The sequence below is a fragment of the Hyperolius riggenbachi genome, chromosome 7 (assembly GCF_040937935.1).
Source record: "Hyperolius riggenbachi isolate aHypRig1 chromosome 7, aHypRig1.pri, whole genome shotgun sequence".
Taxonomy (NCBI): Eukaryota; Metazoa; Chordata; class Amphibia; order Anura; family Hyperoliidae; genus Hyperolius; species Hyperolius riggenbachi.
In genome coordinates this window covers 240,702,344-240,719,415 of record NC_090652.1, presented here as the reverse complement: position 1 = coordinate 240,719,415, position 17,072 = coordinate 240,702,344, and the positions used below count along the sequence as shown (strand labels likewise).

At 43.1% G+C, this 17,072-nt stretch overlaps 1 protein-coding gene across 1 annotated transcript in view; it reads right to left on the bottom strand.

Annotated features, from left to right (window-relative positions):
• Positions 1-17,072, bottom strand: part of CWC22 (CWC22 spliceosome associated protein homolog) — a 143,666-nt gene that overhangs the window by 78,429 nt on the left and 48,165 nt on the right. Inside the window, exons 8-11 of the mRNA XM_068245424.1 lie at positions 9,644-9,779; positions 4,917-5,123; positions 2,780-2,842; positions 961-1,068 (exon numbers count right to left, since the gene is read on the bottom strand). Of these exons, the coding sequence (XP_068101525.1) occupies positions 961-1,068; positions 2,780-2,842; positions 4,917-5,123; positions 9,644-9,779 (514 nt within the window). The remainder of the gene's footprint in view (positions 1-960; positions 1,069-2,779; positions 2,843-4,916; positions 5,124-9,643; positions 9,780-17,072) is intronic.

Below are 17,072 nucleotides of genomic sequence, written 5' to 3'. Positions count from 1 at the left end.
TTCCGTTCGAGTTTACAGCAATCGTGGTGCGACGACCGTCGGATCGCTTCATAACGCCTGGCCATTTTCTGTCGAGTGAGGGCCCGTTTCCACTTGTGCGTAAACCGGGGCAAAACCGCAGAGTTTCCCAGCAGGAAAATCGTGCGGGGAAACTCTGCCATAGAGAACAATGGCACCGCTTGCGATAGCGATTCAGCCGGCATTTCCATCCGAATTTGTGCGAATCCCATAGCTGTGCATGGCACGGCTCATGGAATTCGTCAGCGTAACCGCAGACCCAGAAGTGCAGATGCACGTCTCGCAGATGTGTGCGGCTGCAGTGGAAACGGGCCCTGAGCTCATCTGTGCGCAGTATAGAGCTCTTTGTCTTCAGAAGCCCGAGTGCTTCCGAAAACTCACAAAACCAGCCCAACACGGAAGAGAGCCGTCTCCGACCTATTGGTTGTAGAGACTGCTAAAAGGGAAGCCTGCAGGGGAACGTGGACACCGTGAGCAGAAGGCTCTATAGGACCCAGAGCCTTCCCTCTCTTTACGTAAGCATCCGTATTTTTGGGGGTTTTTTGTTGTTGTTTTTTGTTTGTTTTTTAAGCTACAGACTCCATTTAAAGAAAACCATTTATTTGTTACATCTGATAGCTATCCTGCATTTAATCTGCAGTGTGTTTACTTCCTGCTTCCATGGAAGCAGACACAGGGTTAACATCCTGTGTTTACAAATTAGCTGCTTTGCTGAGGATTATCAAGATTCCGGAGATGACACAGCTGAGAGATCAAATTACACTTGTGATTAGTCACAGGTGAGTGGGAATTAGACCGGATAAACTCTCTAAATACATACAGGGTACATCTCTCTAGGTTTTCCTTCTGTCCTGCGAGTTCAGCTCCACTTTCAAACAAATATATTTATACAGCATGCATCCATTTCCGATTAAGAAAAATATAAAATAAAACGTCACCCACCTTCACCACCTGCTTCTTCTGCATCATCGCCCTGCTCATCATCGTCATCACTGTCGTCGCTGCCTCCTCCTTCTCCCTCAGATTCTGTGTCCCCTTCATCAAGGATTTCTGAAAAACAGCAAGAATAAAAGACGCAACATCAGACATAAAAACTTCTAAGTGGAACACCCCATCCCCACCCTACTTATGGTGATCATGAAGGCTTCTCTCTCCAATTAAGGACAAAGTCATTTATCACATTGGCACCTACACCAACACAGGCCAGCCAGTAACCGCCTCCACCAGCCAACACTTCAATCTTCAGCACAGGTGAAGTGTGTTTTTCCCTTTCACTGACAGTTCATAATGTAAATAAATTCTCCCTTGAGATTTAATGGCGCTGCTGGTTTCCCATGCAGAGTTATTACACGCAGCGCTGCAATGACAACTAAATCAAAACTCAGCTTCATTAGAATACAGTGTGAATTTCTAATGCAAAGTTATCTGTAATGTTGCTTTCAAAGGCAAAGAGGAAAAACACAGCATAACTTGCTTGGCCTGTATCTCATGAATAGCAAGTAGAAGGCTCTCCTGTTACGCTCCAATGAATTTCCCAAACAAAAATTATTTTTTAAAACAAGGAAAATAAAGTGTAGCAAAAAAAAATAATAAAAAAAAAAAAAAATTGCTTTAATAAAGTGGGACTTCCAAGAAAAATGGACATTCCCTATTTGTTCGAGGTTCACGCATTGCAAAGCCTACTAAGACAGGGATCACCCGCGTTTTGCTGCAAGGCATAACTCAAGTGTGATCCCTGTTTAAAGGGATTTTCAAGAAAAAAAAAAAAAAGATCATTTCCAGCCCCCTGGACTCCTACTGTGCCCACGATATCCTCGTAATTCGCTACTACACCTGCGTCCTGCTCCCAGCATCGGAAGTGCGACCAGGATGTGTGTGTTTCAAGGCTGTACATGCGCAATAGCTGCCGACCTGCAGCGAGAGCCCAGCTTTGTGGGGGTCGCCGCCGCTGTCTGGATGGGATTAGGAGGACGTCGTGAGCACAGTAGGAGTCCAGGGGGCTGGAAAAAGCCCCAGGTAAGTTAAAATCTTTTTTTTTTTTTTACTTAAAGAGAATCTGTTATGTGAAAAAAAACCTTCTGGGGGATACTTACCTCAGGAGGAGGAAGCCTCTGGATCCTAACAAGGCTTCCCCCGTTGTCCTCCATCCCTCCGTTCAATCGCCGGGACCCCCCCCCCCCCCCCCCCCGAAGAGCAGCAAGGTAAATATTTACCGGACTAGCGGTTCTTTGTTCGGGCTAAGGCGAAAATCGCCGAACCCAATCATGTCCGCTCTACTGCACAGGCACGAGTCCTTTGCGCCTGCGCAGCAGAGCGGATACAAATGGGCTTGGCTATTTCCACCGAGCCCGAACGCGCTAGTGCACCTGCGCAGGATCGTGGAGAGGTAAATAAATCACTGCTTGTCAACCTGGTCAGGGAGGTTTCGGGGGAGCCAGCACTGGAAGCCTCATTGGAACACGGAATGTTCGTTACTGAGAGTTTTATGAGCAGAGGGGGATATTGCTGGCTTGTCAGTTGGAAAAAGCCGTTATTTCCCACAATGCAACAAGGTTCATAGACAGCGAACGGTCTGGGAGAGGTTTCAAAACAATATCAGCCATACAGACCGCCCCTTGTGTGAAAGGGGGTATCAGTTACTGATTGGAATGAAGTTCAACCCTTGGATAAAGTTCTTTTTTTTTTTTAAAAGAAACTGACGGACCCTCTTCCTGCTGTGATATGACATGCTGCTTGGGGAATGATTCTCACACACACCTACCTTTTCTTATTGCTTTGTACTTCTCTTCGTTTTCAAGAAAATTTGGATCCATCTTGAAGACATCTAGAAAATGAAAGAAGAAAATTCATCTTCCCATCATGCTGCCACATTGTACAGCTATCATTTTAAATACAATACAATATTACATTATGGGTGATAATGGGATAGGACCTATTTGGACAGCTCACAGATTGCTGGTCAGTCTACCTAAGCTGCATCTGACGATCACACAGAAGATCAGCTTTGCAAAACCAGCAAGCCAGTTAAAGCGGACCTGAACTCAGAAATTCCTCTCTGCTCTAAAAGATAAGAAACAGCATAATAACCTTTAAAGAAAAAGCATGTATTTGCTACAGCTGATACAAATCCTGCAGTAAATCTGCAGTGCGTCTACTTCCTGCTTTCATGGAAGCAGACATATTGTTAACATCCTGTGTTTACAGATGAGCTGCTCTGCTGTGGCAGCCACATGGCTTAGCTGAGATCCAATTACAACTTGTGCTTAGTCAAAGATGAGGGGGAAATTAGAGGCTAAACTCTCTAAATACATACAGGGTGAATGTCTCTATACTTTCCTTCTGTCAGGTGCAAGAGTTCAGGTCCACTTTAATAAATTAAAAAGGGGAAAGTAGGGAGCGGGTTTTTGGATGTTAATTGGACACAACTAATTGTTTCTGATTATTTAATGCGCTGATCAGAAATGTTCAATCCTCTGCATGATTGAATGTGATCTTGGTTAACCATTTACCGCCATCCTAACGTATTAAAACGTCATGCTTACCGCTATTAACAGCAACATGACGTTTTAATACGTCGCGCATTCCCGCCGCTGCTACCGCCGTGTGTCCGCCGCTACCGCCGCCATTACCGTCGGGATCCCGTGCTGGGCGATTGGGGAAGAGGACTGAACAGTCCTCTACCCAATCGCAGTGCCTGGAGTGAATGGACGTGACCGCGAACAGCGGCTACGTCCATTCACATAAACAGGAAATGTAACAGTTTAATAAAGTGTGTAAAAAAAAAAAAAAAAAGTGAACACGTCCTATGAGTGTTCACCAGCGCCATCTTGTGGCCAAAAAGTATATTACACTTACAAAATACATACATTTTCAAGTATATACACATCATTAATAAAATTACACTTCCAACCCTCCCCCCCAAAAAAAACACTTGTAAAAAAAAAAAATCAGCTTAAAAAAAAATAATAAATAGTTGCCTTAGGGACTCAGCTTTTTTTATTCTATATTTTATGGGGGAAAATTAATTTTAATTTATTACATAGGGGCTTGTAATTATGGCCAGAACAAACAGAAAAATAACCACTTATATTTCAAAATAATATACTGTCGCCATACATTGTGGTAGGGACATAATCTAAACGGTTTAATTATCGGGACCGCTGGGCAAATAAAACGTGTTTGTTTTATCCACAGGAGAATGTTTAATTTTAAAACTATAAAGGCTGAACACTGAGAAATAATGATTTTTTTTCTTTTTTTTTCTGTTTTTCTCATTAAAATGCATTTAGAATAAAAAAATTCTTAGCAAAATGTACTATCCACAGAAAGCCTAATTGGTGGCGAAAAAAACGAGGTATAGATCATTTTCTTGTGATAAGTAGTAATAAAGTTATTAGGGAATAAAAGGGAGGAGCGCTGACAACTGAAAATTGCTCTGGTCCGTTAGGATAAAAACCCTTGGGGGTGAACTGGTTAATAAATATAGGTGTTTGAAATAAATTTCCTGGAAAAGGGATATATTTCGATAATTTAGAGCTTAGAGATGCAAAAGTGTATTTAGTACAATAATAATAATGGTAAGTCCGCTAAACCCGGATTTAGGTTAATTTCCTTTCAGATGAAAGCAGAAAGGGTACACAGACAAGGCAGACACGCTAGACTGACTACACAGAAAAACGCCTGCTTTGGAAAATATCACTAAAGCAGTAGAGAACTGAATAAAAACATCATCACCAGAAAAAGTAAACAGCCCAAGAATGACAGATTTCTCTGCAACTGAGCGATTGTGATTTATGCCGCGGACAAATACTTTGCAGGCACTTTATTCACAGGGTAGTCAATTTCAAGCTGCCAGAGATTTTCATCAGCGCCATGATAGATGACACAGTAAGACTCACTAAGTACATCTTCGGGATTGTAATCATCTTCTAAAGGAAGCATATGTGTAAACTGGTCTTCCTCCTCCACCAGGTCAAGGCCATCAGGGATAACTGGGTGATCTTTGAAGCCATCTTTCCTGACAGCAAATAAGACTTCAATCATGTACTGCACGCGTTTGTCTATCTCCGACTCATGTAGGATGTTTCGCATACGCTCGAAAATAGCTGTAGAAGAGAGGAAAAACAAGCCCTGCGATCATTAAAGGGGCACTATGGCGAAAAATTATGTTTTATAGCCACTGTACTATGCCTAGCTGTTTGTAGAGCATAGTAGCTTACATGTAGTGAGGCACAGGGGCTTTTTTTTTTAAACACTGGCATCACCTTGTATACATTATCAGTCACGTCGGCAGAAGTACCTTTCCGACGCCACTTAGCCTGTTCCATGTAGTTGTAGGGAGGCAACTTTCCCTGTTGCTGTAACTGACGTTACAGTTTTCCCCCCTCTGCAGCGCTGGAAGGTTTGTTCTAAATTTCAACTGCACGATCGTGCAGTTATAGTGATCCCCCATGAGCCGTAAAGAGTAGCAGCTTATGTGCTGTGAGGGGAGTGGAACGCACCCTCCCTCTTACGTGAGACGCAACTGCATGTGAGGAGGACTGTGGAGGAATGCATCATCATTACTGATGACGCTGCCCGGCAAGGACCCCTGTAGCTGAAGCTGGCATGTGCTGCGCAGACAGAGCGGCAGCTTGCAGAGCAGACACAAGCGCTGTAGCTGTGTCCTGCTAATTGTACAGTAGTTGTGATTGTTTTTTTTGTGGTGAATTTTTTTTTTACCCAATCGTTTTTTCAGTATTTTTTTCTAAAGCAAATTGCAGGTAGTTATTCAGCCAGAGTAATAAAAAAAAAAAATGAATAACTACCTGCAATTTGCTTTAGAAAAAAAATACTGAAAAAACGATTGGGTAAAAAAAAAAATTCACTACAAAAAAAAACAACAATCACAACTACTGTACAATTAGCAGGACACAGCTACAGCGCTTATGTCTGCTCTGCAAGCTGCCGCTCTGTCTGCGCAGCACATGCCAGCTTCAGCTACAGGGGTCCTTGCCGGGCAGCGTCATCAGTAATGATGATGCATTCCTCCACAGTCCTCCTCACATGCAGTTGCGTCTCACGTAAGAGGGAGGGTGCGTTCCACTCCCCTCACAGCACATAAGCTGCTACTCTTTACGGCTCATGGGGGATCACTATAACTGCACGATCGTGCAGTTGAAATTTAGAACAAACCTTCCAGCGCTGCAGAGAGGGGAAAACTGTAACGTCAGTTACAGCAACAGGGAAAGTTGCCTCCCTACAACTACATGGAACAGGCTAAGTGGCGTCGGAAAGGTACTTCTGCCGACGTGACTGATAATGTATACAAGGTGATGTCAGTGTTTAAAAAAAAAAGCCCCTGTGCCTCACTACATGTAAGCCACTATGCTCTACAAACAGCTAGGCATAGTACAGTGGCTATAAAACATAATTTTTCGCCATAGTGCCCCTTTAAATGAAACAAATGTTTTCAAGCCTGAAGCAAACCAGTCATGGAAGAAATATGCAGGCTGCCATTACCAAAGTGCTTCTGAAAATGCTATCTGCATAGAATACTTTCCAAGTCACTTACCAGAATCCGTTATGCAGGTTGAGACACTTATGTACACCTGGCCCAGAGGAGCAATTTAAAGTAAATCTGAAGCAATGCTGAAAAAAAAAAAAGTTAGATACCCACCTATGTAGAAGGGAGGCTCTGGATCCCTTAGTAGAGCCTTAGCGGTTTTCTCTCCGTCCCCTCGGTCCACCGTTGTCCCCCCCAATTTAAGTTATTTGACCAGCTGGTCGGAAACACCTTCAGACTCCTCCTAAAGGCTTTGGAAGTACAGTACTCAAGTCCTCAAGTACTTCCAAAGAGGAGCAGGTCCGTACTGTGCACACACAAGTCCAGACTCACACATGCACAATACGGACCCTCTCGTCTGTAGAAGCACTCGGGAACGAGTACTTCTGGAGCCTTTGGGGGTGGAGACATCAGTGAACCTAGTCCTAGGGCACGGAGAGAGGATTGGGAAGGCTCTGTGGGATCCAGAGTCTTCCCTCTACATATGTGCTTATGTCACTTCACATTTGCCATCAGATATGCCAGGACCAATATTGCAAAAATCTTAAAATGTAAAATACACGTAAACATACAAATAAGTATGTTTCTTCCAGAGTAAAATGAGCCATAAAATTACTTATATCCCATGTTGCTGTCACTTACAGTAGGTAGTAGAATTCTGACAGAGCCAACAGGTTTTTAAGTAGCCCATATCCTCATGGGGGATTTTCAGGGTTTTCTTCAAAAGCACAAAGTGAATGGCAGTGGTCATGTCCAACTGCCAATATAGTGTTCAGCGAGCAGGGAGGCTGGCCAGCATCATTGCATAAATCCTTTTCAGGGAGTATCTTTATACACAAAGCCCATGCTAAGAATGCCCCATGAAGAGATGGACTAGTCCAAAACCTGTTGGTTCTGTCAGATTTCTATTAACTACTGTAAGCGACAGCAACATAGGAGAAAAGTAATTTATGGCTCATTTTACTTTGGAAGAAACATACTTCTTATTTGTATGTGTTTACATGTATTTTAAATGTTGCCATTTTTCACAATAGTGGTCCTTAAAGGGATACTGTAGGGGGGGGGTCGGGGGAAAATGAGTTGAACTTACCCGGGGCTTCTAATGGTCCCCCGCAGACATCCTGTGTTGGCGCAGCCACTCACCGATGCTCCGGCCCCGCCTCCAGTTCACTTATGGAATTTCTGACTTTAAAGTCAGAAAACCACTGCGCCTGCGTCCTCAATCCCGCTGATGTCACCAGGAGTGTACTGCGCAGACACAGACCATACTGGGCCTGCGCTGTGCGCTCTTGGTGACATTAGCGGGATCGAGGACACGGCAACGCAGGCGCAGTGGTTTTCAGACTTTAAAGTCTGAAATTCCAGAAGTGAACCGGAGGCGGGGCCGGAGCATCGGTGAGTGGCTGCGCCAACACAGGATGTCTGCGGGGGACCGTTAGAAGCCCCGGGTAAGTTCAACTCATTTTCCCCTGACCCCCCTACAGTATCCCTTTAAGAATGCTATACACACAATTTCCAGCAGTTTGGTTAGATCCCCCTTAGGAGCTTTTTGCTAAATTGGGTGGCAATTTATGTGTATATGAGTATGACTGCATTTAGACAATGTTATATAGCTAAAGGATGAAAATTACAGGAAGCGAATGATCATTTTTATAAGAGGTCACCAAGGGAAGCTTCATAACTGTCAAGACAGGTTAGCTCAAAAGCCATTAGGAGAAATATATAGATCATGTATGTAGTCAGGTTTATCACAGGTGAATTTAATATTTTACGTTTTCACGTAAATTAACTTATTGCATACAAAACAGCAGAGAGCGAAAAAAATGGCAAGACAAAAAGAATAAAAAACAAAACAAAAAAAACGCAAATTCATGCAGGCATAAAAAAGCAGCAAGCAGAATTCACATTCATAAGTGTGAACACGACCTTAAAATTCTGTAAAGCTAGAACCTGCAAATTAGATCCTTGATACAATCTGACCCGCTTTGTGGCTTGTGTCACAGAACACAACCGAAGTGAGAGGAGTTTGGAGGCTGACAGATTTACTTTTAAAGAACAAGCATGCAAATGAGATACTTCTGACTGAAGTCTGACTTGATTACCTGCATGCTTGTTTTAGGTGTGTGATTCAGACACTACTGCAAACAAAAAAAGATCAGCAGGACTGTCAAGCAACTGGTGTTATTTAAAAGGAGATAAATATAGCAGCCATCGTAAACCTCTACTTCAGGCTCCCTTTAAAGGGCCACTACAGCGAAAAAAGTAAGCAGTTAAAATCTGACAGAACCAATAGGTTTTGGACTAGTCCTTCTCCTCATGGCAGATTATCAGGGGTTTCCTTGTTTTTAAAAGAATTCCCTGAACAACAATTGCGAAGTCTAAATACCAAAATAGAGTGCGAGTAGGGAGGCTGGTTGGTATCTTACTATTTTGGCAGTTAGACTTGGCAACTGCCATTCAGGAATTGCTTTTGAAAACAAAGAAAACCCTGATAATCCCGTATGAGGTAATGGGCTAGTCCAAAACCTGTTGGTTCAGTCAGATTTTAACTGCCTACTTTCTTTTGCTGCAGTGGTCCTTTAAGCAAGTCTCATCATTCCATTGTATTGGGTATACATAAGTGAAATAGTTTGCATTGCTTTCAATGGAGATTTATTGTTTAAATTATGCCAAATTTTCAATTACCGGTACACAATCACCCCTGGAAAACAACCCTGACGTAAATTACGAGCTCACTGTGTAAACAAAAATAAGAGAAAACGACTTTCCAGGTCATGAGCCAACAAATGGAAAAAGAAGCATGTTTTCCCTCCCCACAGCTGTTACACTTGCAGGTGGTAATGTAAAATAATTATTTACTGGAAAGACTGACTTCAGCCAGCAGAGTCCTACAATGGACACCTTTCACTTGTAATATATTCAATGGTTCTGGTGGTAGACGCTTGCAATGATCCTTGGTGTCTCCAGCACAGTTAAATGATGTCTTGTTTGGACTAAAGTTCACCCCTTTCCAAGAATTAAAATTAATGAGCAAAGTAACGTACCATCAAACAGCCGAGACGCAGTGCAGCCGGCACTTACCATTTATACCTCTGGGTGTTACTTGGGTTAGCTTGAGACCGCTCTCCTTTATGAAACCAATAGAAACTTCAACGCTGTCATCTGTAGGTCGCTCCAGCAGCAAGGTCAGCATTTCCAGTGCCAGCACCTCATGAGCCTTACAGGAAGAAGCAGAGAGATGTATGATCGCTCATGACAACTACCGGTACTTTCAATAAACCTCATTTCTGCTTACCGAGCCCAGCGAGACTGTGAGGACTAGAGGAGCATCAGCATATCCATACTGATAAAACACAGCTTCACATGGCATGCAAATACAAAATGTCTAATGTGCTATAACACTGCACCACGTCATGAATAGCAGACAAACGATATAGCCGTTACTTATGGGCTTTACTATAGAAGAAAAGATTTATGTTGTAACTAGAAAAGACAACGTCTGAAGATCAATCATCTTATGCTGGGAATACACGGTACGTTTTTGAGGCTCGATTATCCTGCCTGATCGATTTCGCGCTCGATTCTCTTATCTTCCATTCGTTTTCCTTATCTTTTCCCATTGTTCCCCATGCAAAACCGAGCACGCGATCAGACTTGTCAGAAATTATCTATCGAGCCATCTAAATGGCTCAAAATCTAACTGTGCATTCCCAGCATCACATGAGTATAGGATGCCTATTGATGCACAATAATGGTTACTTAGCACTCTCGCTTTGCACAGCTGGGTCCCTGGGTCAAATCCCAGCCAGGGTACTATCTGCACAGAGTTTGTATGTTCCCCATGTCTGCGTGGGTTTCTTCTGGGCACTTTGGTTTCCTCACACACCACAAACACATACAGCTAAGTTAACTGGCTTCCCATAAATTGCCCCTAGACTACGATACATACACTACACCATACATACACAGACATGTAACTGTGGTAGGGATTAGATTGTGAGCCCCCTCTAAGGGACAGTTATATGACAAGGCCATATACCCTGTACAGTACTATGGAAGCTGTTGGTGCCATATACATACTAAATAATGATAATTTTTCTTAAAAGTGCACACATCCCTTCAGAGCTATGGAAGATGCCTACCGGATTGCCTTACAAAAACTTCTACCTTTCCAGCTGCAATGCTGATCACCTCTCTATAATTCTCTATGTGGCATTTGAGATAAGGTGGAAACCTGATCGGTACAATTTTCAAGCTGCGTAGATATGCAGTAACATTTGCATGATTCTGCATTCATTTACAATACATTTGCATATACTATATATACAATATAGTTACATATACTATATACAAGGAGGTACACAGGGCATCAAAATTAATCATCCAAAAAAAAAATAATTCTGGAACTGGATTGTATTTGGTCTTGAATGGAATTTCTGCAGCCGTAGAGGTCTTCTTTAACCTCAGCAGCTTCTCACAAATGACTTAGCTGAAGTGTCATACAGCGGGATGCTATACACTGACAGGCAGATATCCCTGGGGCACCACATGCCATGCAGGAAAACAATATTGCTTTATAACTTTATTTCCAATTTCTGAGCCACAAGAAAGCAATCCGGCCTACAGAACGGCATAATGCATTATAGCGGCTCACCCTCCATTATAAATATCAGGAATTAGCTCTCTCCGGGGACAGGGAAAGTAGAACAATATAAAGGTATGTTCATCAAAGATCAAGTGCTTTCTAGGCCTGGTTTATTACTCATCTCAAAGCACATACTTCATGCAATTTATGTGACAAAGAAAGATCAGAACCAGCACCAGAAACAGAAGAAAGAAAGAAAACATATTTTATTCACAATAATACTACAAACATGGCTTGCATAGCAATAAGTGGGTAAGTATATTATAGAAAAATGCAGAAAGCGCTCAGACACTCCCAGGAGTTCATACCGCTGCCTGTATTGCCATTTGTGAGGATTTCCCTTGCTTCCTGTCCCTGGGACCTCTGTGGTTCTTTATGGCTTTAAAAATGGAATTAAAAGGAAACCTGAGACATTACGAACACAAGGATTTATACTTACCTGGGGCTTCCAACATCCTCCTGTAGTCCGTCAGGTGCCTTAAAGCCAGTCTGTCACCTCTATTGTGCTGCTCTGAGGCCCACGATCCAGCTGGGTCACGGGCCACTGCTCATGCATGTCCCAGGCCCGCACGCACTGCCTGATCACAGGAGCATTCTGCGCTTTTTTTAACTGTGCATTTGCAAAACATTCAGGGCTGTGTGCGGCCTGGACCACTTCTCAGCCAGGTCGCAAAATTTACGGGGGCTCATAAAGGCAAAATGTAGGGAGCAGGGAGGAGAACGAAGGAGCTAACAGATTGACGTACACACCTACAAGTACTGCCAATAGCAGAGATCAGGACTTATTCCCCCAGGCGACAGTTTGAGTGCTATGCAGATGTGGGGGGGGGGGGGGGGGGGGTGAGACGCACAATTAGGCATAATGGAGCTGGTGGGGTAAAGAGAAAAACAATGGGCTCGACCAAGATAGTCTGGCACTGAAGATCTTAGCAACGCATCAGGGCTGCCGTATACATGATAGATTCTTGATAGAGGCAGCCTAGACCAGCCCACTTGAACGAGAACCATCTAGCATGTGTACAAGGCTTAAAGGATACATAAGGCAAATAAAAAAAAAAAATTCAGATTTGCTTGGCATTTTCCCTGGAAGCCTATGTGTCCCTCTCAGGCAGTCATAGCAGCAGCCAACCTGGCCTGGCGGCCTCTGCTGTGCCACTTGCGCTCCCGTTGCTAGGAACATTCTGTGAAGGCGCAGAGGCCGCTGACCTGGATGCGCTGGCGGCTGCTACAGAGGAAACCCCAGGAAATTGGATGAGAGCAGAGGTGCGGCAAGGGAAACATAGGCTTCCAGGGCTGGAGTAAGCCCCAGGTAAGTAAACCTGATTTATTTTTAAATTAACTTATGAATCCTTTAAGTCAATTAGCCAAAACCAGTTCCAGAAAGGAAGAGGTGAATATGAATGTCCAGTATTTTGTCAGTATCAGGTACATTACTTGGCTGCTATCCCCTGGGACACCACTGGGGATACTTTTATATACCTTACAAGTAGCGGTGACCAGAACAAGCAACAAAATAAATTACAATCCTCATAAAACAGCCAAGAACAATGCGTCTCCATATATAGGGAAGATGGTAAATCACGGCTAAGTATAGAGCATAGAAGCAGCGGTGACAGAACGCAGCACAAGCTGCTGTTTTAGATATCAGAACATATCCATTCTCAAGGCTTGCAATGCATTTCTAAGCTGAGTATACAGCACAAGAAAGTTACCACTCTGAGGAGTCATTTGCGTATGTAAAGATAACCCAGAGAAAGGGAACACATGCTAATTCAAAGGGCTGACATCCATCTGCATGGCCTGAATGAGTGCTTCTTTTGCCATTATTAAATTGGACCCAAACTCTTGTACAGGACCAAAGGAGAACAGAGAAATGCCATTTAGAGTAGGGATGATCAGTGAGTTTAGGCACATTTTTATGCAAATATATGCAGCTTGAAAACAGACCAATCAATTTAAACCTCGGTGGGACCTGATTGGTCCATTTTCAAGCTGCATATATTTGCATAACATTAGCAAAATCATAAGTATATATCATTGATCATCCCTAATTTATAGAGTTTAGCCTGTCTAATTCCCCCCCATCTGTGACTAATCACACGTTGTAATTTGATCTCTCAGATGTGTTAGCTGGCTGCCTCGGCAGAGCAGATAATTTGTAAACACAGTATGTTAACCCTATGTCTGCTTCCATGAAAGCAGGAAGTAGACACACTGCAGATTTTGTATCAGCTGTAAGAAAGAAAACAATAGTTACTTATCGGGTAACGTTCTTTCTAGTGATCCTCTGGGACAAGACTCCGAGATATCCACGCCCCTTCCAGGAAATATTTCAATCCCTCCCCTATAAGAGAAAGGCCATGAGAATCTCCCCTCAGTCTTAAATAATAACTGTCTAGAACTCTTCCTTTCCTTATTTATACTATGAACCACTCCATACTAAGTACAGAATTATTCTATTATACCCCATTTGGGTGGGACTCTTGTCCCAGAGGATCACTAGAAAGAACGTTACCCGGTGAGTAACTATTGTTTTATCCAGTGATCCTCTGGGACAAGACTCCGAGATGATAAGCAAGAATCAAACCTCAGGGTGGGTAGCAGCCTTCAAGACTTTACGACCAAAGGCTTGCTGTTGTTCCGATAACACATCCAATTTATAATGTTTCACAAAAGTGTTAAAACTTGACCACGTAGCGGCTTTGCAAATCTGCTCCGGGGTAGCACCAGAATTATGTGCCCAGGATGATGCCACTGCTCTAGTTGAATGTGCCGTGAAGGACAATGGAAGTTCCAGGTTCAATAAAGAATAAGCCATATTAATAGCTTTCTTAATCCATCTAGATATAGTAGATTTGGATGCAGTGCAACCTTTATTCTTACCCCCAAATAGGACAAACAAGGAATCCGACTTCCTAAATTCTGAAGTAGTCTTGATATAGTGTAAAATACACCTTCTAACATCTACTAGGTACAGATCTTTATCCTTCTTTTTTCCCCCCTGGACACTAAAGGAAGGGATAACAATAGATTGAGATCTATGGTATTTGGACACCACCTTGGGAAGAAACCCTGGGTCTGTCTGCAAAACTAATCTGTCTCCTAAATCCTGAAAATATGGAGGCTTACAAGATAACGCTTGTATCTCACTGACCCTCCTAGCTGTAGATATGGCGGTGAGGAACACAGTTTTAATTGTAACATGCAATAAATCACTCTGGTCCAATGGTTCAAATGGAGTCCTGGATAACCCTTTTAGCACTGACGGTAGATCCCACGGGGACACATTAGGTGCTTTTATTGGTACCTGTCTACCAATAGCTCTAAAAAATCTAATCACCAAGTCCTCTCCAGCTAATTTTCTCCCTGTCATGGCAGCCAAAGCTGATACCTGCACTTTTAATGTGCTGACCGATAAACCTTTTTCCCAGCCTTCCTGCAAAAAATCCAATAAAGCTGGAATAGAAAAAGACTCATAAGAAGAAGAATCTAACCAATGGAAAAACGTTTTCCAATACTTAATATACATACTTCTAGTAGAATCCTTTCTGCTTTTCAATAAAGTTTGAATAACTCTACTGGAAAGCCCCTTGCTCTTAAGCCAAACTACCTCAGGATCCAGGCTGCCAGTTTTAACTTTTCTACCTCCGGATGCCAAAGCTTTCCCTGGTACAGTAGATCCCTCCTGTCCGGTAGCTTCAGAGGAGGTTCCACAGCTAACTTTTTTAGAATTGGGAACCAACTTCTCTTTGGCCACATCGGTGCAATCAGAATTAATGGGGCTTTTATCTCCTTCCATTTTTTGATGACTAATGGAATGAGAGGCAGAGGAGGAAAAGCAAACGCCACAGGAAAGTTCCATACTTGTGATAACGCATCTATTCCCCAAGGATCGTCCCTTGGATTTATCGAGCAAAAAACTGGCAGAAGAGCATTCTGCCTCGTTGCAAAAAGATCGATTGACGGAACACCCCAGACATCTAAAATCAGAGCAAAAACCTGTCTGTTCAGGGCCCATTCTCCCGGAAGAACCGCATTCCTGCTTAACTTGTCCGCATCTAAATTCTGAAGACCCTTCAGATGGAGAGCTTTCAGAGATAGTACATTCACCTGGGCCCAAGTACAGATTTCCTCTGCCTCCTCTTGCAACCATTCCGACCTCGTGCCCCCTTGCTTGTTTATATATGCCACAGTGGTGGAATTGTCTGACCTCACCATAACATGTTTGTTTTGTACAATCTTTTGTGCCTGAATGAGAGCCAACTTCACTGCTCTCAATTCTCTCCGATTGGACGAGAACTTTCTCTCTTCCTGACTCCACTGTCCCTGAAAGGCCTGATGCTCCACGTGAGCACCCCACCCCCAAGCACTGGCATCTGTCGTTATAGTTACTTCTCTGGGGTATACCCATAAATTCCCCTGGGTCAGATTTCCCTTGTTCAGCCACCAGTCCAAATCCTGGATGACTGTTAAGGGAAGCATAACTTCCTGATCCAAGTTCCGCTGGGATCTGTCCCAGTTCTTTAATAGAAAAGACTGAAGCAGTCTTTGGTGTGCTAAAGCCCACTGAACTGCTGGCGCTGTGGAAGACAAAAGTCCCAGAGTTCTCATAATCACTCTTAGGGAAACTTTTGGGTTCCTTTTTAGACCGGTTATTTCGTTCATAACCTTGTCTATCTTCTCCTGTGGCAGGAACATTTTTTGAACTGACATGTCTACCATCATTCCTAAAAACTTTATCGTTTGAGTTGGTATCATTACAGATTTTTCTCGATTTACCAACCACCCCAGATCTGCCAGATACCTTAAAGAAGTCTCTAGATGTGCCTTCAAAAGCTCCACCGAATCGGCAAAAATCAAAATATCGTCGAGATAAAAAAATCACCTGGATAGCTTGGTTCCGGAGAGGAACCAGAGCTTCCGCCATAATTTTTGTAAAAATGCGAGGTGCCGAACTGATCCCGAAGGGAAGGCAAGTGAATTGGAAGTGACACAGAGTGCCTTCTAGAGATACGGCAAACCTGAGGTATTTCTGTGAATATGGGTGAATGGGAACATGCCAATATGCATCCTGTAGATCCAAATTGACCATGAATGACTCTGCTTCCAACAGATTTCTGATAGAATAAATCGATTCCATCCTGAATCGTTTGTACTTGACCAACGGATTTAATTTCTTTAGGTTGAGAATCAACCTGAATTTCCCCGACGGTTTCTTTACCAGAAACACGGAAGAGTAGAACCCCCTTCTCTGTTCCGACCGAACTACTGGAATGATCACTTTCTGATCTACCATGATTTTCAGAATACGAGATAATTCCTGCGACATTGTCGCATCTACCGGATTCCTTGCTATCATAAATCTGTTGGGAGGAACAGAATTGAACTCTATTCGATAACCCATTTTCACAATTGCGCAGATGTATGGGCTGTCGACTGAATTCCTCCACCCTTCGCTGAAGTTCTTCAGTCGACCCCCCACTTGATGGTCATTGGGGTTTCTTATTATCCTGGGGCTTGATAAGAAAACTCCCCTTACCATTTTTGTTAAAGGACCATCCTTTCCTTTTAGATTGTCCTTGACGCTGATTACGCTGCCTATTGAAAGGACGTTTGATAGGCTGCGTAACCTTTTTCTTTGGAAAGACCTTCTTTTTACTAGAAGTCCTTTCCAAGGTAGCATCCAACTCGGGCCCAAACAACAGATTACCTGTAAATGGAACTGAACATAACCTGGATTTTGAAGTGATACTTCCTTCCCAAGTTTTAAGCCAAACTGATCTTCTAGTAACATTGGCTAGACCAGCTGCTCTCGCTGTATACTTAATGCCCTCTGCTGATGCATCTGCCAGATAGCTAGTGCCT